Consider the following 26,418-nt stretch of genomic DNA (forward strand, 5'->3'; position numbering starts at 1 on the left):
GGGTGGGACAAGGGTGCGGGTGGGGGCTGGAGGCAGCTGGGCCTTCTAAGCCCATGACACAAACTTCTGTGACTGCGAACCTGTCCAGGCTCCTTCCGACTGAGGCAGTGTCTGTGGCCTAACAGCAGGTAGGGGGAATGGGCCTGTGAAGAGAAGCACAGCAGCTGCCCAAAGACAAGGGAAAATGCGTGGAGTTCTGAACCGCACCACCTGATAGGAGCGGGGATAAAGTGAGATAAATCCCAGAGGCCATACTCACTGCTCCAAGAACTTCTCCCATCCAGGCCTCTCTTGCTGTATTTTTAACCTTCAGCCTCCTAGTAGCTCCTTATTATCTACCTTTCCCCTCACTCTTCCTTCAGGTTTTTCCCTCTTTTCCTCCACCGCGCCAAGTATCTGCAGGGTCCACACGCCTATCTCCACTTCCTTACCTCCCAGGCCCTCCTCCTCTCACTGCAATCTGGCTTCCTCCAACACTCTTACAAAACTGTTCCCCAGGCATACCCATTCCATTGAAACTGTCTTCCCCAGTGTTCCTTTGGTCTCCTAAATGACTGGGGGAAGGATTAAAAAAAACTATTAAAATTTAGTTTTTAAAATTTAACTGTGAACATTTCACTTTTTGTTTTATGTGTGTATCTAGATTTCTGCTTGTATGTAAACAAGCATAATGATTAGTATACATATATAGAATTTATAAACATGTAATAAGGGTCCAGGTCAGAGGCTTATTATTGAAGGTGTATACCTCAGAAAACATTTGGAGAGCAGTGGTTTTCAGAATGAAGCTCAAAGCCTCTATTATGGCAGTCAAGGCTGTTGATAATTTAGTCTCAAATGACTTTGTGGCTTCTTCTGGCTACTTTTCCTCCCTTTACGACGTGTCCTGCTCTAACTGCAATCGGCTACTAGACATTTTCCATGTGTACCACAGCATCACCAGGTCTAAGTGTTTTGCACATTGCAGGTGATCACTGGTCAACTCTTCAGCATTATTGGCACTCTATCACCCCTGCATCTTCCCCCTTTGGCTTCTCTCCGCTGCTTCAACTGCTCCTTTGGTCTTCTTTACCGCCTGTCCCCTCTTGTGTTCACTCTACAAATATCTACTGAGCCCATCTGTTCCAGGCAGTAGATTACAGTCACCAAGACAACTAGGTCCCTGGCCCAAGGAGATACCTCGAAACTCAATCTCAACCCCCTCTCCCCCTTCTTCATCTGGCTCCATGTCACTCTCACTTCCCTATAGCTTCTCTCCCATTTCTTGCTACTGGGTAAATTCTACTTCCACATATGTCACCATGCTCTCCCTTCTGCCATCTTTTCTGACCACCGCACCCACTTTCAGGCTCTCTCACTGTCACTGGCCCCTTTGTACTGCATTCCTATTGATCTCTTTCCAACCCATGTTAGGGCTTGCTGCTTCTTCATGTAGTTTTCTTAAAAAATATTTTTAAGCTGACACATTAACAGACTTACACATTTATGGGGTACAGTGTGACATTCCAATACAGATACACTATGTGTAATGACCAGATCAGGGTAATTTGCATATTCATCACTTCATTTATCACTTGTGTAAGCAATTGAGGTAATGTTCTAATAGCTATTCCTGTCATTTCTCTTCAAGCTGAAATTGACCTTCTGCCTTTTAGCTTTAATTATTTAAAAAATTAACACCGTTGCTCCTTTAAGAGGTGTTGGTGGGAGTAGGTTGAGGAAAATTTGAGGCCTCCTGTCCAGTGGGGGCACAAACCGCCTGACCTGACAAGTTTCACCAACTCTTTAGACTATCTGGCTTGGTGTCTTGAGGGTTCAAGCTCATTATCCACCCTTGCCCTGCTTTGTGTTCACGGATTCCAGCAGACACTGTACCCATTTCTGTGTCTTTAAGCCCCCCCCCCCCCCACCTGTCTCCAGTCCTCAGCCAACTCTTCCCTCAGCTCAGCATTTAACATGCATTGTTTGGTTCCCTAAAAATTATGGTATCTCTTGCGGAGATATTCTGGGCAACCCCCATGACCCCAAAGTGGCCTCTTGTAAAGTGTGCTCTGAGCACTGCTCTGCTTTACAGAGGGGCTCGCGGGCCCAGGAAAGTGACCGAGTCAAAATGTGAATGCAGGTCTAATTCCAGAATGGGGGTTCCTGCCAGCGACTGCCTGCCTGACCCCGTGGTGGGTGTGTAGAGTCTGGCAGACCCCAACCTTACCTCCAGGGGCTCCCAGAACCAAGCCCGCAGCTCAGGAGGAAGGAGCAGCCGTCCTGTAGAGAAGCCTCAACGAACATTTACGGGGATAACTCTCCCCTCCCTCAGGAATTCCGCGCCCTTAGTGATCTCCCGCAGAGCCTGGGTTTGAACTTCCCATCTTGGAACCTAATTCTCTATGGTCTTGCTTGTTTCTAGTATTGGCTTTGCCTAGCAAAAACTCTTTCTTCAGGCCCAGCCTAGTCTCTGAGGGGTGGACTAGACTGCCAGGCCTTCCCAGCTAGATCTCCCTCATCCACTTTTAGAGAGACCAGCAGCCCTGAAACCGAAGTCCCTCAGGGACCTTGGTTAAAAACGAAGCTTTGTGACTGGTTTTGGGATGGGCCCCAGGAAGCCACATTTCTAACACCCAGGTCATTTTTAGGTTGTGGTCAATGGATGTCTATATTCCTGCCCCATTTAGGCAGGATTATTTCCTGCCATGATTCTCGAGCATTGCACACAGCTGAAGAATTAGAAACTGGGCCTCTTTTGTTTCTGGATACACCACTTGGCAGGTGTATTAACAGCCTGACAGGCTGCTTGCCACAGGTGCATGTTCCACGTGTGTCCCACATGCTCCTGATGTGCAACCAAAGACCCCTGGTTCCCCACCACCAGCCTGCAGCTGTTGCCCTCCTCCCACCCCAGCCCACAGCGTGGGCTCCCTCCTTCCCCACCCACTCACCCACCCCTTCCCTTCCCTCCCCCCAGGCTCCTCCCACCTCAGTTTTTTTGTCGTTGCTCCTGGCTAAGTTTTTCATGTGAGATGGGGGGTAGGGAGACTGGCTAGAGGGCGAGGACGCTCTGCCAGTCATCGGAGGTCCTAGTGAATGGGCACTTTCTCCACCAGAGAAAACCTGCTTTCCTACCAGAGAAATGGGCAGAGGCCTCTCTCTGGAACTTGGGAGATGTCACTGGGAGTGGGGGTGGGGCAAAACAGCCCAAAGCAGGCCCAACCTGCCTGGGGTTCCTTTGTTGCCGCACAGAGGGAATGGAATCTTACCCATAAGGTGAGAAGAGCCGGAGAGAATGACCGCGGACCGGCCCCCCCCTTCTCCCGCTTCCCTCCAAACACCTACCGCTAAAAGGGGAAGAAAAAAAAGCACCAACAAAGAGTTTAAGATAGCAATTCCCAGCTTTTTCAAATATGAAGCATATTTTAACCAATCCATTTTTAATTCTTAAATTCTTGACGTTACAGAACTAAACTGAAATTTATTAACATTCCACTCTTACATTTCTTATCGACAAACAGAAATAAAATTCATGAGCCAAAAAACCCAAAACAAAACTAAAAACAGGGAAAAGCTTATAAAACTAAATATGGATCCCAGCATTAACAGCTGAACAGAGAATGTGATTTTTAAATTCTTAGCGGATGATAAAGTGTAGAAACTGAACACTTACAAATTATTTAAAACCTGGAATCACTGACCAGAAATTACACAGTTGGATCATGGGAAAACAGCAGAAAGGGGTTATGAGTGAACCTACACTGTTCTAGCTGCACCCCATGCCCTTCTCAGAGGAAAGCCTGGCATTGATTAGATACTGGGCCAGACTAATACTGGCAGCAGAGCCAGTGATAGTAACCTGCCTACCAGAAGAGCCTTCCACTGGGTTGGCAATTTTGATCTGGGCCCCCGACATCTGGCGGATCTCATTAATGTTGGCGCCTTGGCGCCCGATTATGCAGCCAATTAAGTTATTTGGAATGGTGAGTTCATGGGTGGTTTGAGTAGATGCATCCAAACTTGCCCAATAGCCTTTCACCTCTGGAGAGCTGGAGTCAATTCCGGCGAATCCGGTCCCGCCGTGCATCATGGCAAAGTGAGACTGTTGTCTTGCCACCTGGTTCAGCTTGGCCAGATCGAGCGGAGAAATGGTGTGTTGTCCTTGAATCGAGTAGGCATCTAGAGGTGGTCCCTCCAGGTCATGGGTGGCGTGGGGGTAGCCCGCAGCGTCGCTGCAGCGATCTTGGCCGCCCGCGCAGATGACCGGAGAGCTGGCCGGCATGGGCTGGTACGGAATGGTCATGACTCTCCCTTGCGGAGACTGGGAGAGCGTCTCCAGCATGACCAGGCAGATCTGCTTGACACACTCGGTGACAGACTGCGGCACGCCCGCGATGGTGATGGCCCGCTCGGTCGAGTTGGGCAGCATATCCCCCGCCACCTGGACCTGGGCCCCCGTGCTCTCGCGGATCTCTTTGATCTTACACCCGCCTTTCCCGATCAGGGAGCCGCACTGGGTGGCCGGCACCACCAGCCGCAGGGTCACCGGGGGCCGGCTGGCCGCCGTGCTGTTGGTCATGGAGCTGTTGATATCTTCCTCCAGCTTGTCGATGATCATAGCGAATGCCTTGAAGATGGCATTAGTGGGGCCGGTCAGAGTGATGATTCGCTCCGGACAATTCCCCTCCGAGATGTTGATCCGCGCGCCACTCTCCTCGCGGATCCTCTTAACCGACTCCCCTTTCTTCCCAATGATGCTTCCTACTTCCTTTCCGTGCATAAGAAGCCGAATGGTGAGAGTCACATTTAGTCCGCTTTCAGTCACACCGGCATCCATGGCGAGCGGCGGGCGGCGTTCGGGGGAGTTGGGCTCGTTACGTGGTCAAGTCTTTGGTGGCTGGCGGGGGGAGGGGAGGTGTAGGCCCAAAACTGCCGGCGCGAGGCGAGCGAGGGCCGCGGGAGCGAGCGGGCGCGGGCGGGAGGCCGCGGCGTCGTCGCAGGGGCGGGCGGCGGCGGCGGAGGGGGCGAGCGGGGCCGGGAGCGGCGGGCGGGCGGGTGGGCGAGGGCGCGGCGGTGGCGACTCCGGCGGCAGCCTCGGCGGTCTGGGCGGGGCGGGAAGCCCGCTTTCAACCCCGCGTACCCTCTGACCCCGGAAGTGCTTGCTGCGCAGGACCCCTTGAAAAAAAATGAGGACCCGTGGTTTTTAGGTCACAAGATTGCGCCAAGCCCCACGCGGTACTTAAAAAAAAAAAAAACTAACGCTGCGGTACTGACAATAAAGCACACGGGGAACGGAAAGTGTGAGTCCGGCAAAGTTTTAAAATGACCGTGAATTTTATTAACGCTAACGGCACCGGAGGATGACTGGAAATATTGGTGTTGTGTATGAAGGACATGCTTTATTTTTCTGCCCTAGCAAAGGAGTTTTCTGTCCGGAGCGACACGGGCAGCCCTGGCGGTAACTGCAGGCAGCTGCCGGGACGCCGCGGGTTTAAAACGTGCGCGTGAGGTGGCCAGGGCGCGTGCGCGAGGGTGGGGGCGACGGGAGGGGCCGCTGCTGTCTTCCGGGGGGGAGGGGCGGCGAGGCGAGGCTGGAGGGGCGGGCGCGGGCGGGCACGTGGGGGCCTTTCGTCCCCGGCGTCCGGGCGCCCCGCTCTATCCCCCACCCCTGTCCCAGCCCCGCGGCGGCGGCCGGTGAGCCGAAAGGCCGAAACCCACCCCGCCGCCGCCTGAGTCTGGGCTCTGCGGACCGTTTGTAGGGCATACTGGAAACGTGGCCATAAAAAAAGAATGGCGTCCATTTACATAATGCTTTGTTTGCATTTTGCAACTTTCTTTCGGTGAAACCCACAGAAACCCCTCCTCCTGCCCTTGTGTCGTTTCTACCGCAGCGGCCTCGTCAGACATTTGAAACAATGGTGTAGTTCTGTGCTGAGCGGGCGCGGACCAGGGCTTTGGGTTGTTTCTGCGCCTTTTGCGCGCGGCCCACGCCCCCGAGGCTGCCTTTCAGCCTTTTGCCTTCCGCGCGGCCGCCGCGCCCCGCTTCTCCGGGGGCGGCCCCCGGCGGCGGCGCCCGCCATCTTGGGCAGCTTTTCTGCCGTTGCTTGCGCAAAGGAAATGTCGCTCGAGACGCTGGCGCGTCCGAGTTATGGTTTTTGCCCCCTGCCTTTCTTCCTCTGGCTAAGCCAGACGAGGAAAGACGGTGTGCGCCAAGTTCATCAAGAGACCAGGGGAGAAGACTAACGTAGCGCGCCACCGCTACCCCCTTCCCCACGCGGGCGGCCGCCATGTTTTCTGAACACAAAATGGCGACACGTGGCCTCGATCCGTCGCCAGCGAGAAATCGGGGTGGGCCCGAAAGCTCTAGAACGCGCGCCCCCGCCCTGGGCCCTCCCCGCGCCGCTGGTCTTATGACCGCTCGGGATGAAGTCCCGCAGGCTGGTCCGACGCTTGGTGGACCGATTTGAACGAGTTCCCCACCCCCTTTAACTGGAGCAGGGAACGCGAATAGCTCCGAAATGTGGGCACAATATTGATCCTATCGCTTTAAAAAATTTTTGTTAGTGGATAATAGGACGCAGTACCCTGAAATAATTTGTGAACCGCAACGATGCTCCCCCAGTACCAAAGCATTTAGAAATCACTGTTTTAAGGAATGACGTGGGAAATTTCTGCTTTACAGGCTCATGTGCGGATTTAAAAAGCTGCTTCTGAAAAACGATTTAACTTCCCTGAAGAGAGTAGGACGTCTGGCTTTTTCACAGGCCAGCTGCCCAGTGAACCTCAACTGACCACAAGTGGTGTTCACTCAATCTAAAAGATTTAGACATTTATTGTGATCCTGTGCTAGGTATTTTACTCATACCATCTTTTTACCACGATCTTCTGAGGTAGATATTGTTATCTCTGTCTTTCTCTCTCTTTTTTTTAACAGAGGAAGATACAAACCTAGAAACATGAAGGGTTTAATTCAAGGTCACACAGTGTCGGGCATGGAATCCAGACCTGATTTTCTTCCTGGTGAGCACAACATTTTTAGATTTTACTATAAACCAGGCTTTTAGAATTTAAATGCTATTTTAAACGTTTAGGCAAGTGTTGAAGAAACCCGTTAGAGAGCCTTTAGACGTGACCAAGCCTGTGTTTGTGTCTGCCTGGGGGCTCCCAGTTTTCCTAGTGTGACACCTGTAGCGGGCTCCAGTGCCATTTTATGAGGTGTTTGGGAGAGGATAGGGAAGTGGAAGTGATTCAGCCCTGCCCAGAGTCTCAGGTATTTGTCACTCTGGCCTTGTCTGTGGCACATTTGAATCTACCTGGCTCGGGGGGAGCAAATAATTCTCTGTGTGATTCACTTGCTTTCCTCAGCCACTCAGGGGCTGGACTCCCGCCTTCCCCACCCCAGTGACCCAACCAGGTAAAAATAAATTATTTCATTTTGGTGCCAAGCCTCCATTTCTCTGCAAATATTGACAGAGCATGACAGATAATTCAGAGCCTGTGGACCCGTCCATGTAATGCATGGCTGGTGGATGTGTCCCCACGGAGCTCTGCTTCTACTGGTGTCAGACACAGAAGATTTTTTTAGTTTTAATGTACATTAATATCATATGTCAGGTTTCCCAAAGTGCTTTCACATTATTTTGTATAACTCCACAAACAATTTTAATTGATAAAGATGTAACAGCAACAGTGATTGTAATTGTGTTCACTATGTAAAAGTGCTCACTATGTGCTAGGCATGGTTCTAAGCTTCCTTCTGTGCATCAATTCATTGACTCGCGTTTCTAGAAGCAGTTTCTAAATGCTATAAGAAATTTACATTTACAACATGACTTACACATCAGAAACAGTACTTGCCTGTAATGTATCTGGTAATTTATATTCTTTCTCTATAAAAAAACGGGGGGCATAATATAACTAGAGCTGTTAAAACCTCCTTTGTAGGTTGTGCCCACTATATGGGGTCAGTCCTTACAGAACCTCAAAATGGGCAGTGATGTTATTTTCATTTATGGAAGCACAGAAAGGTGAAGGAATTTGTCCATAGTCACAGATGAGTATGAATGGAATTAAACTTTTTGCTTCAAAATAAACTTACCTTTTATTTCCAGTTTTCACAAAGTTTTTGAATTGCTCTTGTAGTAAGTAGTAAAGCAAGGATTTGAATCTAGGCAGTCTGAGTCCAGATACTACCTTTGTTTGTTTTATTAAAGATTTATTTGTTTATTTGAAAGGCAGAGTGAGGGAGAGGGAGAGACAGAGAGCTTATATACCCTAGTTCACTCCCAGATGCCACAATGATCAGGGCTAGGCCAGGCTGAAGTCAGGAGCCAGCAACTCCATCCAGATCTCTTATGTGATTAATAGGAACCCAAGTACTTGGACCATCATCTACTGCCTTCTAGTTAGCAGAAAGCTGAATCCTGCAGCATGAAGTAGTGGGGACTTGAATCAGCCACTCCGATGATTTGAGATGTAGACATCCAAAGAGGCTGCAGCTTAACCCACTGCACCACAACAGCTGCCCCCAGCAACTACATAGCTAACCACTAAGCTAAATGTGGACTCTGCAGAGGACCTTGTCTTGCTGGGAGACAGAACAGATCAGAAAACTTTAAAAAATCAGTGAATATTAAAGACTCAGGAGACAACAAAAAAGGTCATTGGATGTAATCAAGCAGCATCTGGATTCAAAACATTTTGGTACTCTGAAATTACTTCTTTAGCTTCTCTACAGAAAATTTCAGCTGTTAGATCTTTCTTCCCAAGACTGCCTTTTTAAGATTTTTTCTGCCTGAAATATTGGTATATTTCCTCTTCCTTGAGTACATTCAGGACTCAGTGTACCTCCTTAGCACAGCGTTCTCTTTCCCAGATACTCCTGCTCCCCTAGCACGCAGCCCCCTCTCTACTATGGCCCCCATTTGCTGTTGATTACATTGTAAGGTGTTTTGGTGTCAGTAATGTGTCATTCACGCTACAGGTGCCATGGATGATGCTGTGATCTGACAAGGAGATGCTGGACTTTGGAATCCAACTCTGGGCCCTAACCCCAGTTCTGCCACTGCCTGGCTCTGCATCTTACACAACCTAGTTTGTCTATCTGGGCTTTAGGTTTCCCTTCTGTAAAAGCAGAGATTAAACCATTTCTTTTTTTTTTTTTTTTTTTTTTTTTTTTTTTTTTTTTTTGACAGGCAGAGTGGACAGTGAGAGAGAGACAGAGAGAGAAAGGTCTTCCTTTGCCGTTGGATCACCCTCCAATGGCCGGAGCTGCAGCTGGCACACTGCGCTGATCCGATGGCAGGAGCCAGGATCCAGGTGCTTTTCCTGGTCTCCCATGGGGTGCAGGGCCCAAGCACCTGGGCCATCCTCCACTGCACTCCCTGGCCATAGCAGAGAGCTGGCCTGGAAGAGGGGCAACCGGGACAGAATCCGGCGCCCCAACCGGGACTAGAACCCGGTGTGCCGGCGCCGCAAGGCAGAGGATTAGCCTAGTGAGCCACGGCGCCAGCTAGAGATTAAACCATTTCTAAGGCCCCTTCTAAGGCTGACCAAGGAGTAATGATATTTGATGACTGTCATTGTTTATCCCTGGGGGGTAGGGTTATGTAAATATTTTACTCACTGTTGGCAAATTCTCCACTCCCTCCCTCAGACCTGCGCTATCTTATGGATTATGTGAGTGAGTTCTACACCGCCCATTTTATTGATGGAAGCCACTGAGATACAGGACAACTGACTGAGAGTCTCTGCCCCACCCTTGGAGCCTCACGCATGACTCTTCTCCCACTCGAGGGACCACAGGTTGGTTAAGGGTTTAACAAGACTGGGAAGGTGAGTCAGAATTAGACTTTGGAAGTAGAACCACAGGATTTATACACAGGAATGGTTTTTGTTTCCTCTTACAGTAATGTTAGTAAGTCACATAAGACTTTTCACAGTGACTTCACATTACTTGTTTAATCATCACAGGCAACTTGGCCAGTAAATTTATTCCTGCTTTATGAAAGAGCCACCTTTGGGTCAGACGAATGAAATGACTTCCCTGAGTTTACACAGCTTGTTAGGATCTGAGCAGCGTCTCCTGACTCCTACTTGTGGATTGTTTTTTCCTTGATTTCTGATGCTTGTGGCTTGAGCTTTGATGCATAGATAACTTTACCTTCAACTCAAAGAGCTTGCCCGCCAGTAACTTTTTTTTTTTGTCCTAAAACTTCCAATCTGGTTCCCCTAGGGTTCTGACTCTTAGTTTAAGAAAATCTCTTATCTGTTGTTTCTGTTGTCTCTGTGTTTATGTGTTTGAGAAAGGGTGGGGATGATTCTTCAAAAAGCTTAAATTCCCTGGGAGTAAAGGCCTCTTTTCTTTTTTAAAAAGATTTGTTTGTTAGAAAGTTACAGAGAGAGAGAGGGAGAGACATCTGCTTCCATTTTGCTGTTTCGCTTCCCAGATGGCTTCAATAGCCAGAGGTGGGCCATTCTGAAGCCAGGAGGTTCTTCAGGGTCTCTTATGTGGGTGGCAGAGACTCACTTGGGTCATCTTCCACTGCTTTTCCCGGGCCATTTTCAGGGAGCTGGATCAGAAGTAGAGCCGCTGAGACCTAAACCAGTGCCGTTATGGGATGGCAGTGACAGGTTTGACCCTGAATGCCAGGACGCAGGGTTGGGGGCATATTTCTTTTGTTTAACTTACTTGACACAACATCTGTACTATAGTTATTTAAATGTTCCCTACCAAAATGCAGCAGTTAAATAGAAGTTTCATTTTTCTCTTCTCCTTCAGACTTACCAACCTACTTCTCTGTTATTTAAAATAATACTAAATTGAGAAGGTCTTTTCCCTATTACTTTCTAGGCTACTGTAGCCTGATTTGATCTTAAGACCTGGTGACCCTGCACTGCTGTTAATGGGATCACTTCTTGGTTCCCTGAGAATCACTAGATTGATGTCTATTGTAGCAACGATACAAAGATACAGCAACATCCTTGGCCCAAATGCTCCCAATTGGGCAAAGCAGTGTCTGTGGATTTTCCATGGTACTCCTGCCTGAAATAAGGCATGGGGAAAGGAGTACAAACAAAAGATAAAGGAAAAAATGAGAACAGGCTGCAAGTAAGTATAGAAAATGGAGGGGGATTAAAAAAGGCAAAGAGCTAAAAGATGAGGGTAGAGAGAAGAGGAAAATGCAGGATCAGTCGAAAGAAAGTGAAGAGAACAATATGGAGGTCCATTATCCACTTTGATGTGAGAGGCATAGGCTGCTAGTCTTGGCAGATGGCAGGATAACTCCTGAGCTCAACCTGGGTAGCATGTACTTCCCCTGTTTATATTCTATTTCCAGTCTCAGGTAGATTGGGAAATTTCTTTATTTTTTTGTCAACTGGGATGTGATCAGATATCAGTAATTTTAAGATTAGCCTAAATTCAGGTAGATTATTATGGAAGATGAGTTAGAAAAATCACAAAATATGGGGCTGGTGCTGTGGCGCAGCGGGTTAGTGTCCTGCCCTGAAGCGCTGGCATCCCCTATGGGTGCTGGTTCAAGTCCTGGCTACACTACTTCCTTTTTTTTTTTTTTTTTTTTTTTTGACAGGCAGAGTGGATAGTGAGAGAGAGAGACAGGTCTTCCTTTTGCCGTTGGTTCACCCTCCAATGGCCGCCACCACGGCTGGCACGCTGCGGCCGGCGCACTGCACTGATCCGAAGGCAGGAGCCAGGTGCTTCTCCTGGTCTCCCGTGGGGTGCAGGGCCCAAGCACCTGGGCCATCCTCCACTGCACTCCCGGGCCACATCAGAGAGCTGGCCTGGAAGAGGGGCAACCGGGACAGAATCCGGCGCCCCGACTGGGACTAGAACCCAGTGTGCCGGCGCCGCTAGGTGGAGGATTAGCCTATTGAGCTGAGGCGCCGGCTGCTGTACTTCTGATCCAGCTCTCTGCTGTGGCCTGGGAAAGCAGAAGATGGCCCAAGTCCTTGGGCCCCTGCACCCACATGGGAGACCCGGAGAAAGCTCCTAGCTTTGGATCGGCACAGCTGCAGTTGTTGTGGCCAATTGGGGAGTGAACCAGTGGATGGAAGAATTCTCTCTCTCTCTGCCTCTCCTCTCTCTGTGTAACTCTGACTTTCAAATAAGTAAATAAATCTTTAAAAGAAAAAAAAAAGAAAAGAAAAATCACAGGACTGGCATTGTGATGCACTGGGTTAAACTGTTTCCAGTTTAATGCTGGCATCTCATTTAAACGCTATTTGTGTCCTTGCTGCTCCATTTCTAATCCAGCTCCCTGCTAATGGCCTGGGAAAAACAGCGGAGGATGGCCCAAGTCCTTGGGCCCCTGCACCCATGTGAGAGACCTGGAAGAGGCTCCTGGCTTCAGATTGGCGCAGCTCTGGCTGCTGCGGCCCTTTGGGGAGTCAACTATCGGGAGGAAGACCTTTTGCTTTGTCTCTCCCTCTCACTGTCTATAACTCTACCTCTCAAATAAATAAATAAATAAAATCTTAAAAAAAAAAAGAGCTTCCTCTGCTGGTTTGCTCCTCAGATGGCCACAATGGCCAGAGCTGAGCCAGTCTGAAGCCAGGAGCCAGGAGCTTCTTCTGTGTCTCTCCCATGGATGCAGGGTCCCAAGCACTTGGGCCATCATCTGATACTTTCCCTGGCACATTAGCAGGGAGCGGGATAGGATATGGAGCAGCTAGGGCTAGAACTGGTACTTGTATGGGATGCTGGCATTGCAGGCAGCAGCTTAACCTGGTATGCCACAACACCAGCCCTGATTGTCAGGTTTGATAGTAGCTATTTGTGCTTCATCATACAAGTGTTTTTTGAATTAACTATTTGTGTCCTAGCAATCTAGCAAGTTCTGATGTTACCCATGTGGGAGACCCTGCATTGAATTCCTGGCTTTGACCTGGCCCTGGCCTGGTCCTGACTATTGGAGGCAATTGAGTAAACTAATGGATGGGAAGCTGGATCTCTGTCTCTTTCTGTCGCAAATAAAATTTTTAAAAAATTATAAAAATCACAGAAGAGAGTTAAGCTGTTACTTGGGATGTTCACATACCATATTGGAGCGCCTGGTTTAAGTCTCTATCACTGTACTTCTGTTCCAGCTTCCTGCTAATGTGCAGCCAGTCTCTGCCAGTCACATGGCAGACCCAGATGGAGTTCTAGACTCCTAGCTTCAGCCTGAGCCAGCCCTGGCTGTTGTAGGCATTTCTTGAGTGAACCAGAAGGTGGAAGATTCTCTCTGATTCTCTGCCTTTTGAATAAAAAAATTTATTTATTTATTTAATAGACTCATGGAAGGAAAAAAAATCACAGAGGATATTTCCGGTAAAATTTCATTGTGTTAGGGTCAGCATCGTGGCATAGCAGGTTAAGCCACTGCCTGTGACATTGGCATCCCATATAGCGACAGTTAGAGTCCTGGCTGCTTCACTTCCAATCCAGCTTCCTGCTGATGCACCTGAGAAAGCAGTGGAAGATGGCCCAAGTTCTTCTGCTGCATCCATGTGACATGGGCTAAAACTCCAGGCTCCTGGCTTTGACCCATCCCTGGCCCTTATGGCCATTTAGGAAATGAACCAATGGACGGAAGATCAATCTCTAGATCTCTCAATCTTCCTCTTTCTCTCTCTCTCTCTCTAACTCTGCCTTTCAGATAAATAAATAAATCTGTAAAATTCCATTGTAATCATTCATTCAACAATAATTTTTATAAAAGCTGTTTTTCATTTGTTTGAAAAGTGAAGAGACAGAGATCTTTCATATGCTGGTTCACTCCCAAAATGCCTGCAACAGCCAGATTAGGCCAGGCTAAATCCAGGAACCCAGAACTCCATCTGCATCTACCAAGTGGGTAGCAGGGACCCAATTACTTAAATCATAACCTGCTGCCTCCCAGGGTGTGCATTAGCAGGAGGCAGGATCAGAAGTGGAACTAGGACTTGTACTCAGGTATGAATTGTGGGTGCCCCAGATGTCATCCTTTTTTTTTTTTTTTAAAAAAAAGGTTTGTTTATTTACTTATTTGAAAGTCAGAGTTACACTGAGAGAGAAGGAGAGGCAGAGAGAGAGAGAGAGAGGGAGAGAGGTCTTCCATCCACTGGTTCACTCCCCAATTGGCTGCAATGTCTAGAGCTGCGCTGATCTGAAGCCAGGAGCCAGGAGCTTCTTCTGGGTCTCCCACGCGGGTGCAGGGGCCCAAGGACTTGGGCCACCTTCTTCTCCTTTCCCAGGCCATAGCAGAGAGCAGAATCAGAAGTGGAGCAGCCGGGACTTGAACCAGCACCCATATGGGATGCTGGTGCTTCAGGCCAGCACTACAGGCGGCAGCTTTACCCACTGTGCCACCCTAGAGGTCCCCCTAGAGGTCATCTTAACCACTGTGCCAAACATCTACCCCTGACAAATAATAATTGATTGCTTGAAACATCCCAGACACTAAGATTTAAACATGAATGAGAACCTATTCCTGCCTTCACCGTGTTTTTGGTTTAGAGAGGGAGACCAACAAGTATCACGATATACGTACAGTGTTATTAGGGCACAAGTCAGCAAAAGATGCAGTGGGAGCACAAACGAAGGGCCCTTACTGTAATCTTGGAGGGGATCTTGGAAGTTGATTTCTAGGCCAAGTCCCAGATCAGCAGAATGTAAGGCGGAGGGCATGGAAGGATATTCCAGGCAAAGGGAACAAAGGCTCAGAAGCAGTCTGTTCAGAAGTTGCAGCCATTTTGGGGCCGGCGTTGTGGCATTGCCTGCGATGCTGGCATCCTGTATGAGCACCATTTCTAGTCTCAGCTGCCCCACTTCCAGCTCAGCTTCCTGCTAATGCACCTAGGAAGGCAATGGAAGATGACTCACATACTTGGGCCCCTGCTATCCATGTGGGAGATCTGGATGTAGCTCTAGGCTTGTGGCTTTGGCCTGGTTCAACCCCGGCCATTGCAGCCAATTGGGGAGTGAACCAGTGGATGGAAGATTTTTTTTTTTTTTTTTTGGCAGGCAGAGTGGATAGTGAGAGAGAGAGACAGAGAGAAAGGTCTTCCTTTGCCGTTGGTTCACCCTCCAATGGCCGCCGCAGCCAGCGCGCTGCGGCCGGCGCACCGCGCTGATCCGATGGCAGGAGCCAGGTACTTATCCTGGTCTCCCATGGGGTGCAGGGCCCAAGTACTTGGGCCATCCTCCACTGCACTCCCTGGCCACAGCAGAGAGCTGGCCTGGAAGAGGGGCAACTGGGACAGAATCCGGCGCCCTGACCGGGACTAGAACCTGGTGTGCCGGCACCGCTAGGCGGAGGATTAAGCCTAGTGAGCCGCGGCGCCGGCTAGATGTAAGATATTTCTGTCTGTCTCCTTTTTTCTTTCTAACTCTGCTTTTCAAATAAATTTATTTTTTATTTTTTTAAAGATCTATTTTAATTATTTGAAGGGCAGAATTGGAGAGAGGACTTCCATCCACTAGTTCACTCCCCAGTGGCTGTAATGGCCAGGGCTGGGCCAGTCTGAAGCCAGGAGCCAGGAGCTTCATCTTGGTCTCCCACATGGGTGCAGGGGCCCAAAGACTTGGGCCATCCTCTGCTACTTTCCCAGGTACATTAGCAGAGAGCTGGATTGGAAGTGGAACAGCTGGGACTTGAACCAGCACCCATATGAAATGCCTGTACTGCAGGCAGTGGCTTAACCTATTATACTACAATGCTGACCCCTAAAATAAATCTTAAAAAAGTATAGTCTTTTCAGGAGGGTAAAAGGATGTTTACATTATCTAATATTTAATGATTACTGTTCTGCTTCATTTGTGGATTATTGAGATTTGAACTCAACACTCTTAGTACTCACTGTTCACTGAATTTCTCCACTTGGGTGTCTAGTAGCTTCTTCAGTTTATTAAAAAACCTAACTCCAGAAGTTCTCTAAAACTTGCTTTCCTGGCAGTTCCTCTTCATCTCAGGTTTTTTTTTTTTTTAGATTTATTTTATTTATTTGAAAGACAGAGTTACAGAGAGAGGTAGAGACAGAGAGAGGTCCCCAGATGGCCGCAACGGCCGGAGCTGCACTGATCCGAAGCCAGGAGCCAGGAGCTTCTTCCAGGTCTCCCATGTGGGTGCAGAGGCCCAAGGACTTGGGCCATGTTATACTGCTTTCCCAGGCTGTAGCAGAAAGCCGGATCAGAAAAGGAGCAGCCAGGACTAGAACCGGCACTGATATGGGATGCTGGCATTTCAGGCCAGGGCTTTAGCTGTGCCACAGTGGCGGCCCCTCATCTTAGTTTTAGTTGTATTGACTACATAAGGGAGTCTCCCTTGTCTCTACTCTTCCTCTTAATGTCCTTGTTCAGTCCTTTAGCAGGTCTTGTCAGCATTACCTTAAAATATATCCCAGATTTAAGCACTTTTCACCACTTACCCTGTTGCTGTTGGAATAATCTTCTACATGGTCTTCCTCTATTAGCTTTTGATCTCCTCAGCCTAAACTTGACACTCACAAGAGTAATCCTTCGAATCCTCTGTCTTATCAGGATTAAAAGTCATAGATTACAAGGTCTTGTAGGATCTACAGAACCACCCTTCTGGCTGTACTGACTGTCTTCTGCCACATCTTTGTGATCTGGCCATGCTGATGTTTTCAGTTGCTCCAAAATCCAGACCTTGGGATCAAATAGCTTTTTCCCTTGCCTGGAACAACATTCTTCCTGATATCAGTATTATTTCCTCCCTTCCCTTCTTCAGGCTTCTGTTTAACTTTCCCCTGCTAAGCTAAGTAGTCCTTTTTCATCCTTTTTTTTTTTTTTTTAAGATTTATTTATTTTTATTTAAAAGAGTTACACAGAGAGAAGAAGAGGCAGAGAGAGGTCTTCCATCCGCTGGTTCACTCCCCAACTGGCCGCCACGGCTGGAGCTGTGCTGATCCGAAGTCAGGAGCCAGGAGCTTCTTCCAGATCTCCCACGTGGGTGCAGGGGCCCAAGGACATGGGCAATCTACTGCTTTCCCAAGCCATAGCAGAGAGCTGGATCGGAAGTGGAGCAGTCGGGACTTGAACCAGCGCCCGTATGGGATGCGGGGACTGCAGGTGGTGGCTTTACTCGTTACACCACAATTCCAGCCCCTTCCATCCTTTTTAAAGTAAGATTTTTCTCGCTACCTTCTCTCTTATCCTTCTTTGCTTTATTTTTTCTCCCAGAATGCTGCTACTTAATGTATTTTTCATTTATTTATTATTTAGCAGCTACTTTTTGAGTACAAGTAATGTGTGCCAGGTATTTTTCTAGGGATTCTCTACCACAGTTTATTATTTATTACCCCTCAGTAGAATATAAATGTTATGATAGGACATTGGTTTACTCATAGCTCTATCTCTGCCTCCTAGAGCAGTGCCTGGAACATAGGAGTTGAATGAAGAAATTTATTCATGTTTTAAACAAAAGTATATTGACTATATTGAGCTGTATACTACATAATGAGGGAAAGACCTAGGTGAATAAGAAGACACTCTTTCTCAAGTTACATTGGGCCTAAAAAATGCTTATTTTGATCTGAATAATGCTGTGGTCTCTAAAGTGCTACATCATTCTGCAATTGGTGAGGACTGGTGTTTAGGGGTGTGGATACTATCAGAGATGAAGTCTTGGTTTGTCAGGCTCATCAATAATTTGCACTGTTTCTGGGAGGGCAGAATTAATGATATGTTGCTGCATTATTGGCTTTTTAAATTATAGTTCCTGATTTGTCTTGCCTCGTTAGAGCAGCTTTGGCCTTTCCAAGAGTTTCTTAAAAATTCTTTTATCAGCCTTTGTTCTTTTGGGGTACCTTCTAACACAGCTACTGCCTCTCAAGAAAGATGAGAGTTTACCAACTTTGCTTTTGTCCACATCTGAAAGTTCTTTGCTAGTAACCCTGGCCATCCACTTAGTAACTGTGTGGCCTGGAATCTTTCTGAACTTCAGTTTCTATACCTGTCCAATGGAGATAATGACAATACCAGTCTTTATATATGAAAATTTGAAAGGCAAATGACAGGGAGAGAGCTCAAGAGAGCTCAAGAGAGTGAGAGACCGCACTTCCATCTACTGGTTCTCTCCCCAAATGCCCACAACAGCCAGAGCTGCCAGGCCAGGCTAAAGCCAGGACCTTAAGCTCCATCTGGGTCTCTGACATAGATGGCAGGAACCCAAGTACCTGGGTCATCATCTGTTGCTTCTCAGGGGCATTAGCAGGAAGCTGGATTGGAAGCCTGGCGTAGCTCGGACTTGAACCAGGTGCTTGGACAAGGGATGCGAATGTCCCAAATGGGTGACCTAACCAGTTACACAATGCCCACTTCTTGACATCAGTCTGTTTTTTTTTTTTTTTGAGGATTAAATGCCTAACTAACATAGGTTTTTAGAACAGGAAGGTGGAAAGAGGAAGGGAGGTAGAGGACTGATCATTTTTAAAGTAAATATTATATACCCATTTTATTTTGAAAAATTTCATAATGTATTCTATTTAGTGTAATAAAGATTTTATTTGAAAGACAGAGAGACAGAGGGGTACACACAAACACACACACACAGAGTGAGAGAGCAAGAGACCACAAGCTTCTATCCTCTGGCTCACTCCTTAGATAACTGCATAGCCAGGGCTAGGCCAGTCCAAAGCCAGGAGCTAGGAACACTATCTGGGTCTCTCATATGGATTGCAGGGCCTCCAGCATTTGAGCCATTATCCACTGTCTCCCAGATACATTAGCAGGAAGCTGGATCAGAAATGCAGAGGAACTGGGAATCAAACTATCACTCAGATATGAGATGTGGGCATCCAAGTGGTGGCTTAACCTGCTGCACCACAATGCCTGCCCCATAAAGATTTTATTTTTAAAAACAGAGGTTTTGGGGTCAGCGCCGTGGCGCAGTAGGTTAATCCTCTGCCTGCAGCGCTGGCGTCCCATATGGGTGCCGGTTCTAGTCACGGCTGCTCCTCTTCCAATCCAGCTCTCCTCTATGGCCTGGGAAAGCAGTAGAAGATGGCCCAAGCCATTGGGCCCCTGTGCCCAGGTGGGAGACCCGGAAGAAGCTCCTGGCTCCTGGCTTCAGATTGGCGCAGCTCTGGCCGTTGCAGCCATTTGGGGAGTGAACCAATGGAAGGAAGATGTTTCTGTCTGTCTCTCCTTCTCACTGTCTGTAACTCTACCTCTCAAATAAATAAATAAAATCTTTAAAAAAAATAGAGGTTTTAGTATTTTGCTGTTTATAGAGTAATACATTTGCAGTATTTCCTTATCTCTGCAACCAGGTATATTTCCCCTACATTACATGAGAAACCCATCCCAAGCTACCAAATGACTTGGTAGTTGGATAGGCAAACAACCCCTTAACTTTAACTGAGATTAGAACTTAGGAGGTAGTAATCCTTGGGAAGGTGCAAAGGAATTGATGATGATAATAACAATAGTAATAGTAATGCCTGATTTTAATGAGCCAGGCACTGTGCTAACCACTTTAGCACAGTGGATTGTCTTGTTTTAACAAAACAACATGATGTCATTACTTTGAGAAGGAGAGCAGTATAGGAATAAAATCTGAGATTAGACCTCCTGCACTGACAGCTTTACTGGTAGCTAATTGTGACACTGAATGAGAAACCTGTGCCTCATTTTCTTCATCTGTGTCTGTAAATTGACAGTACTAATAATATCTTCCTTGTAAGGTGGTTGTGTTGATTAGATGACTTGAGCCTTGTTGTGAGTGCTTAGCATGGTGCTTGGCATATAGCCAGTTGCTTACCAGGGCAGGCATTTGGCCTAGCAGTTAAGGCACTGCTTAAGATGCCCATATTGGAGTACCTGGGTTTGATCCCCAGTTCCAGTTACTGACTCCAAATTCTTGACAGTACAGACCTTAGGAGGCTGTGGTGATGACTCAAGTAATGGGGTTCCTGTCACCCACATGGGAGATCTGGATTGAGTTCCCAGTTTTAGTTTTGGCCCAGGCTCGGTGCTGGATGTAATGGGCATTTGGAGTGAACCAGCTAGTGGGAGCTCCCTCTCCCTCTTTGTCTCTTTCTCCCTCTATAACTCAAATAAACTAAAATTTGAAAGGAAAAGAAAATAGTACTTATTAAATGTCAGCTTTTATAACTAACATAATTATAATCCTCACTTAAAGATGGAGAAACAAAAGCTTAGAGAGAGGGGCTGGCTCTGTGGTATAGCGGGTGAAGCCACTGCCTGCAGTGCTGGCATCCCATATGGGCGCCAGTTCCAGTCCTAGCTGCTCCACTCCCCATCTAGCTCTCTGCAATGGCCTGGGAAAGCAGTAGAAGATGGCCCAAGTCCTTGGGCCCTTACACTTTCCCAAAGGAAGCTCCTGGCTCCAGGCTTCGGATTGGCTCAGCTCGGGTCATTGTGGCCATTTAGGGAGTGAGCCAGTGGATGGAAGACCTCTCTCTCTGTGCCCCTGCCTCTCTGTAAATCTTTTAAATAACTAAATAAATCTTGAAAAAAAAAAAAAAAAAGCTCAGAGAGAGGTAAAATAATGTGCGTAAGTCATACATTGTAGAAATGTTGGAAACAGAGTTGGTACCCAGGCAAACTCCAGAGCTTTTATTTTTAACCATTGTACTGTCTCACCTTAGTAGCTGTTGGGAAGAGACTGAATCTTGTTGAACTTGAGGTGAGTGTAGAAGTCAAAGTCAGGCTTAGATTTCTGACTCACCTGAAGAATGTTCACTTGTGATCTTAAACATCTTATCACCATAGCATGTGTCTTGATTCTCCAAACTGACTTTTTCCTAGATCCAGATAAATGAATGTGTGATAGGTTAGTTGTCTTCTGCTGCTGAGGGATTGAGTGTTTCTTGAGCCAGAAACTGGACTTAAATAAATACCTTTGGGCCCGCTTGTCTGGTGTCATTGTTAAGCTTGTCTGTCGTCTTAGCGTAGCTGGTGATGATGAGGGGAAGCAGAGCAGTGTACGTATTTGGAACATTTTATGTTGCTGTGTCCTTTACGTGGATTATTTTGTTTGATTCTTAAGTAACTTTGTAAGAGGGGTTAGGGAACTTGCTTAGAATTACGGTGAGTGATAGAACTGGCATTTGAATACAGTGGTCTGGCTCCAAAGTCCATGGTCTTAACCTTTGTGTTCTGCTTTTAGTCTTCTCTGACCAATGTGAGGCTAGTACAGATTAAGTATCTCTTATTCAAAGTGCTTGGAATCAGAAGCATTTTACATTTTGGAACATTTTAAACTTTAGATTAATCTGTGTGGGCTGTGTGGCATGAAAGGTAGTAGGGCCAGTTTTGTTTTTCCTATCCGAAAATGGGAAGATTTTTAACTATCAGACCGGGAATAAGGAGGCTTATGATCTTGTCTTGATCCTGTCACCAATTTATCCAGGACATCATTTTTCTTAGCCTTTTTGTCATTATTAATTAAACAAAGGGGTTGTTGTAGATGCTATCTGAGGTCCCTTTGAACTCTGATGTTCTGTTATTGATAAGGAGAATAATACCTGCTCAGCTCTGTCATTTTGGGGCGGTGGTATTCGTGAGGTCCATGGAAGTATGCTTTGTGCAGGGAAGATGCCAAATCCCAGGGTTAGGGATGAGCTGCCTCCCTGAAGAAGGTAAATCTGGGCTCTTTTTAAAGGCTGGTTGCCAAGGGAACTCAGTCTCTTGGCCAGCAACAGCCAGGAATGCTTTAGTTGAAACTTCAGTACAGATGACTAAAGCAAGCAGCTCATTTAGGTTTCATTCTCTGCTTCCTCCCTGCCCCCCACCCCTTCCTTTTCCCTTTTCTTTTCAAGTTGCTAGTTTTCAACAATTTCATATATTGGGTGCTATTTAAAGTACTCAGCAAAGTATCCTGTCATTTAATCTTTACAGCAATGTTTTGAGATGGGACAGTTAACTGTTTTAAATTAATAGATAATGAAATTGAGGTAAATTGAGTCAAATATCATGTTCATATTTACTCAAGTAGAATATATTATCAAACCTGTATTTTTAGTTACTTGGTTGTCCTTCCTGGGTGATTCTTAAAAAAATATAAGCAGAAGGAGGAACCATTAATAGTGTTTTTTGTTTGTTTTCTTTTGGTTTTGGTTTTGTTTTACTTAGGATGGTAGAGTTTTTTATTTTTAAGGTTTATTTATTTGAAGGCAGAGTTACAGAGAGGGAGGGAGGGAGGAAGGGAGAGAGAGAGAGAGCCCTTCTTTTTTTAAAAAAAAAATTTTTTTTTTTTTTTGACAGGCAGAGTGGACAGTGAGAGAGAGAGACAGAGAGAAAGGTTTTCCTTTGCCGTTGGTTCACCCTCCAGTGGCCGCCACGGCCAGCGCGCTGCGGCCGGTGCACCACACTGATCCGAAGGCAGGAGCCAGGTGCTTTTCCTGGTCTCCCATGGGGTGCAGGGCACAAGGACTTGGGCCTTCCTCCACTGCACTCCCGGGCCACAGCAGAGAGCTGGACTGGATGAGGGGCAACTGGGACAGAATCCGGTGCCCCGACCAGGACTAGAACCCAGTGTGCCGGCACCGCAAGGCGGAGGATTAGCCTAGTGAGCCGCAGTGCTGGCCGAGAGCCCTTATATCCACTGGTGCACTCCCCAGATGGCTGCATTGGCCAGGGCTGGGCTAGGCTAAAGCCAGGAGCCATGAGTTTCAACTGGGTCTCCCATAAGGGTGCAGGGGCTCAAGGACTTGGGCCATCATCTGCTGCTTTCCCTGGTGCATTAACAAGGAGCTGGGTGGGAAGTGGAGCAGCTGGATCTGGGACTGGAACTGGTGCCCATATGGCTGTTGGCACCACAGGCAGCAGCTTTACCTTTTGTGCCACAGTGTCAGACCCAGGATGATAAACTCTTTAATTTTTATTTAAGAAGCAGAGAAAGAGCTCCCATAATGGTTCATCATCTCCAAATGGCTGTGGTTGCCAGGATTGGGCTGGCTGAAGCCAAGATCCTGGAACTGATTCCAGATGACCCATGAGGGTAGCAGGAACTCAATTAGTTGAGTCATTACCACTGCCTCCTAGGGTCCAAATTCGTGGGAAGCTGAAGTCAGGTGCTGGAGTTGGTCTTTGAACCAAGGCCCTCCTGTGTAGGACAGGGATTGGTTCACTCCCACCATGGCTGGCGCTGCACCGATCCAAAGCCAGGAGCCCAGTGCTTCCTCCTGGTCTCCCATGCGGGTGCAGAAGCCCAAGCACTCGGGCCATCCTCCACTGCCTTCCTGGGCCACAGCAGAGAGCTGGACTGGAAGAGGAGCAACTGGGACTAGAACCCGGTACCCATATGGGATGCTTGTGCCGCAGGCGGAGGATTAACCAAGTGAGCCACAGCGCCAGCCCTGGATAGGGATGTTTTAACCACTAAACTAAACACTGCATTGGAACAATAGACTCTTAGAGCTGGAAAGAGCCTGTAAGGTAATTTAATACAATATTCCGGGTCTCCATTATGCCATTTGGTTACAGAAATGCTTTCTAGGCCGGCACCATGGCTCACTTGGCTAATCCTCTGCCTGTGGTGCTGGCACCCCCCAGGTTCTAGTCCCGGTTGGGGCACTGGATTCTGTCCCAGTTGCTCCTCTTCCAGTCCAGCTCTCTGCTGTGGCCCAGGAAGGCAGTGGAGGATGGCCCAAGTGCTTGGACCCTGCACCTGCTGGGAGACCAGAAGGAAGCACCTGGCTCCTGGATTCAGATTGGCACAGCGCGCCGGCCGTAGCTGCCATTTGGGGGGGTGAACCAACGGAAAGGAAGACCTTTCTCTCTGTCTTTCTCTCTCTATCTCACTGTCTAAATCTGCCTGTCAAAAAAAAAAAAAAAAAAAAAAAAAAAGCTTTCTAATGTTCCCCCAACAAATGATCATTCCAATTCTATGTGAATATATCTGAAGATGAGGTGGTCATCACTTCTTGAGAACATTATTTGCTTGTTAATAGCTCTTATTGGTAGAAAGTTATGTGTGTTTTGAACTGAAGTCTAATTGAAACTTCTCATTAATTTTAGGCCAGTCTCGTGGACTCATACAAGGTAAATATAATCCATCTTCCACATGCCAATCTTGTGAACTTTCCTGTTTATAAGACATATTTACAGTTTTGTCATAGCATTTAAACTTGCTTTCAATTCAGAGCTATCTGCACAGAAAGAATCTTTACCTTTCACTAGTTTGCAAATGCATCCTAACAGATCTGTGTTCCCTTTCTTAGGATTATCTAGGCATAAAATGGTCCTTCCCCACATACTTGGAGAATGAATGAGTGAACAAGGTTTTCAGTCTCTTATGCTTGTAGTTGCTTGGAGGTGAGGTTGCTGCCCTGCACACTGAGCTCACAAAATGGCTGGAAGTTTATCCGGGCACTTGAGGAACTGCATTTCCTTCATCAGACCACTAGGTGATGAACCAACTCATGATCCCAGACTGCCAGAGCCTTGTCTACAGAATAGTTTGTGCTGAGAAAGGCCATCAGAAGTCATCTGGTCCAACCTCATTAAGAGTTTTTTTTTCTGGGAGAGAAAACATGTGTTTCTTGTGTATTTTGTATTTCTCAGTTCTGTCCCAATTTTAATTATTAATCTGGGACTTTTTTTTTTTTTTTTTTTTTGAGTGATTTTCCTAGAAGAGGGGCATGGGTAATACTTTCACAGTCTATTTGTCCAATTTTTTTTTTTAAGATTTATTTTATTTATTTGAAAGGCAGAGTTACAGAGAGAGAGAAGGGAAGAGAGAGAGATCTTCCATCTGCTGATTCACTCCCCAAATGGCTATAGCAGTTGGGACTAGGCCAGGGCGAGGCCAGGAGTCAGGATCCAGGATCCAGGAACTTTATCGGAGTCTCCCACATGGGTGCAGGGGCCCAAGGACTTGGGTCATCTTCCGCTGCTTTCCTAGGGAGTTGGATTGGAAGTGGAGCAGCTAGGACATGAACTGGTGCCCATATAGGATGTTGGCATTGTAGGTAGCTTAACTCGTTACACCAGAATGCTGCCCCTCCTCCCCACCGTGGTTTTATATTTATTTTATTTATTTGAAAGGCAAGAGTTAGAGGGAGAGACAGTGTCCAATTTTTATAAAATCTTCATTGATGTCTTGGTTCAGTTAGGGATTCCCTTTTTTTTTTTTAAGTTTATTTATTTTCATTTTATTTGAAAAACTGTGAGGTCTTCCATTCTCTGGATTTGAAAGACAGAGAGATTGTCCATTCCCTGGTTCATTCCCTAAATGCCCACAACAGCTGGGCTGGGCCAAGCCAAAGCCAGGAACCTGGATCCTAATCTGGGTCTCCCACATGGCTGCCATAGACCTACCACTTGAACTATCAACCTGTTGTCTTCCAGGGTACATATTAGCAAGAAGCTAGAAGCGGAAGCAGAGCCAGAACTTGAATCTAGAAACTTTAATATGGTATACAGCTTCTGAAGAGCATCTTTTTTTAAAACATTTATTTGTTTGAAAGTCAGAGTTACAGAGAAGGAGAGGCAGAGGCAGAGAGAGAGAAATCTTCCATCTGCTGGTTCACTCCCCAGATAGCCACAATGGCCAGGACTGGGACAGATTGAAGCCAGGAGCCAGGAGCACAGCCACAATGGCCAGGACTGGGACAGATTGAAGCCAGGAGCCAGGAGCACAACCAGTTCTTCCATTTGAATGGCAGGAGCCCAAGCACATGAGCCATCTGCTGTTGCTTTCCCAGGTGCATTAGTAGAGAGCTGGATTGGAAATGGAGCAGCTGGGACTTGAACTGGCTCCCATATGAGATACTGGCATTGCAGGTAGCGGCTTTACCCACTATGCCACAGCACCAGCTCCTAAAATGGTATCTTAACAAGTTCACCAAATGCCTGCCCAAGGTTTACAATTTTTGATACCAGACATAGTCTTTATATAAAGTATATAAGATATTTCCACTGTCTTGAATTTCTGGTGTTGTAAATGAAAAATCCAGTGCCAGTAGGATTCTTTTTCCTTTGTAAATAGTAGCCTGTTCTCTCTAGACGCTTGTGAATTTTTTATTTATACCAAGAATTTCACCATTTCACCATAGTATGCTAAGATGTGTTTCTTTTTGAAATAACCCTGCTGGGTACCTGTTGAGCCTTTTAGACTTAGGAACTTAAAAGTCTGTTTTTCGTTCTGGGACATTTTATTATTCTCCTTCCTTTTGTTTCTAGCCTCCTTACTCTACAAATGAGGAAGCAACTCAGCCCAGAGAGGTGAAGTGACTTGCCCCAGGTCAAACAGCTAGTCACAAATGGACCTCAAGCAAATAGTCTGGCTCCTTTGATGAACTAAACTTTTTTTTATATTGAGTATTGCTCAGTGAGAGAGCCATTATAAACAACTTAGACAGTTTTTGACAAATTTTGCCAAAGGGGCCAGTGTGGTGGTGCAGCAGACTAAGCTGCTGCTTTTTATGCCAGCTTTCCATATTGGAGAGCTGGTTCAAGTCCTGACT

At 47.0% G+C, this 26,418-nt stretch overlaps 1 protein-coding gene and 1 non-coding gene across 51 annotated transcripts in view; one reads left to right on the plus strand and one right to left on the minus strand.

The window, feature by feature from the left end:
• Positions 1-3,367: 3,367 nt before the first annotated feature.
• Positions 3,368-4,849, minus strand: PCBP1 (poly(rC) binding protein 1). The gene has a single exon (NM_001082124.1). It carries the CDS (start codon positions 4,817-4,819, stop codon positions 3,749-3,751), a length of 1,071 nt encoding a protein of 356 aa, NP_001075593.1. The 5' UTR covers positions 4,820-4,849; the 3' UTR covers positions 3,368-3,748.
• Positions 4,850-5,127: 278 nt separating this feature from the next.
• The window catches only part of LOC103347661 (uncharacterized), a 103,248-nt gene continuing 81,957 nt past the window's right edge, over positions 5,128-26,418 (plus strand). For 5 of the 50 annotated variants that reach the window (XR_016229290.1, XR_016229285.1, XR_016229291.1 and 2 more), the window contains exons 1-4: positions 5,942-6,832; positions 6,917-7,002; positions 9,638-9,786; positions 23,969-23,992. This is a non-coding gene — a transcript (uncharacterized LOC103347661). Of the gene's footprint in view, positions 5,283-5,548; positions 5,677-5,941; positions 6,833-6,916; positions 7,003-9,637; positions 9,817-16,802; positions 17,107-23,968; positions 23,993-26,418 lie in introns of those variants that run through there. The other 45 variants (XR_016229301.1, XR_011386562.2, XR_016229302.1 and 42 more) reach the window with 29 other exon arrangements.

Source organism: Oryctolagus cuniculus, chromosome 2 (assembly GCF_051225735.1).
Source record: "Oryctolagus cuniculus isolate XC-2025 breed Fujian yellow rabbit chromosome 2, ASM5122573v1, whole genome shotgun sequence".
In the NCBI taxonomy this organism is placed as follows: Eukaryota; Metazoa; Chordata; class Mammalia; order Lagomorpha; family Leporidae; genus Oryctolagus; species Oryctolagus cuniculus.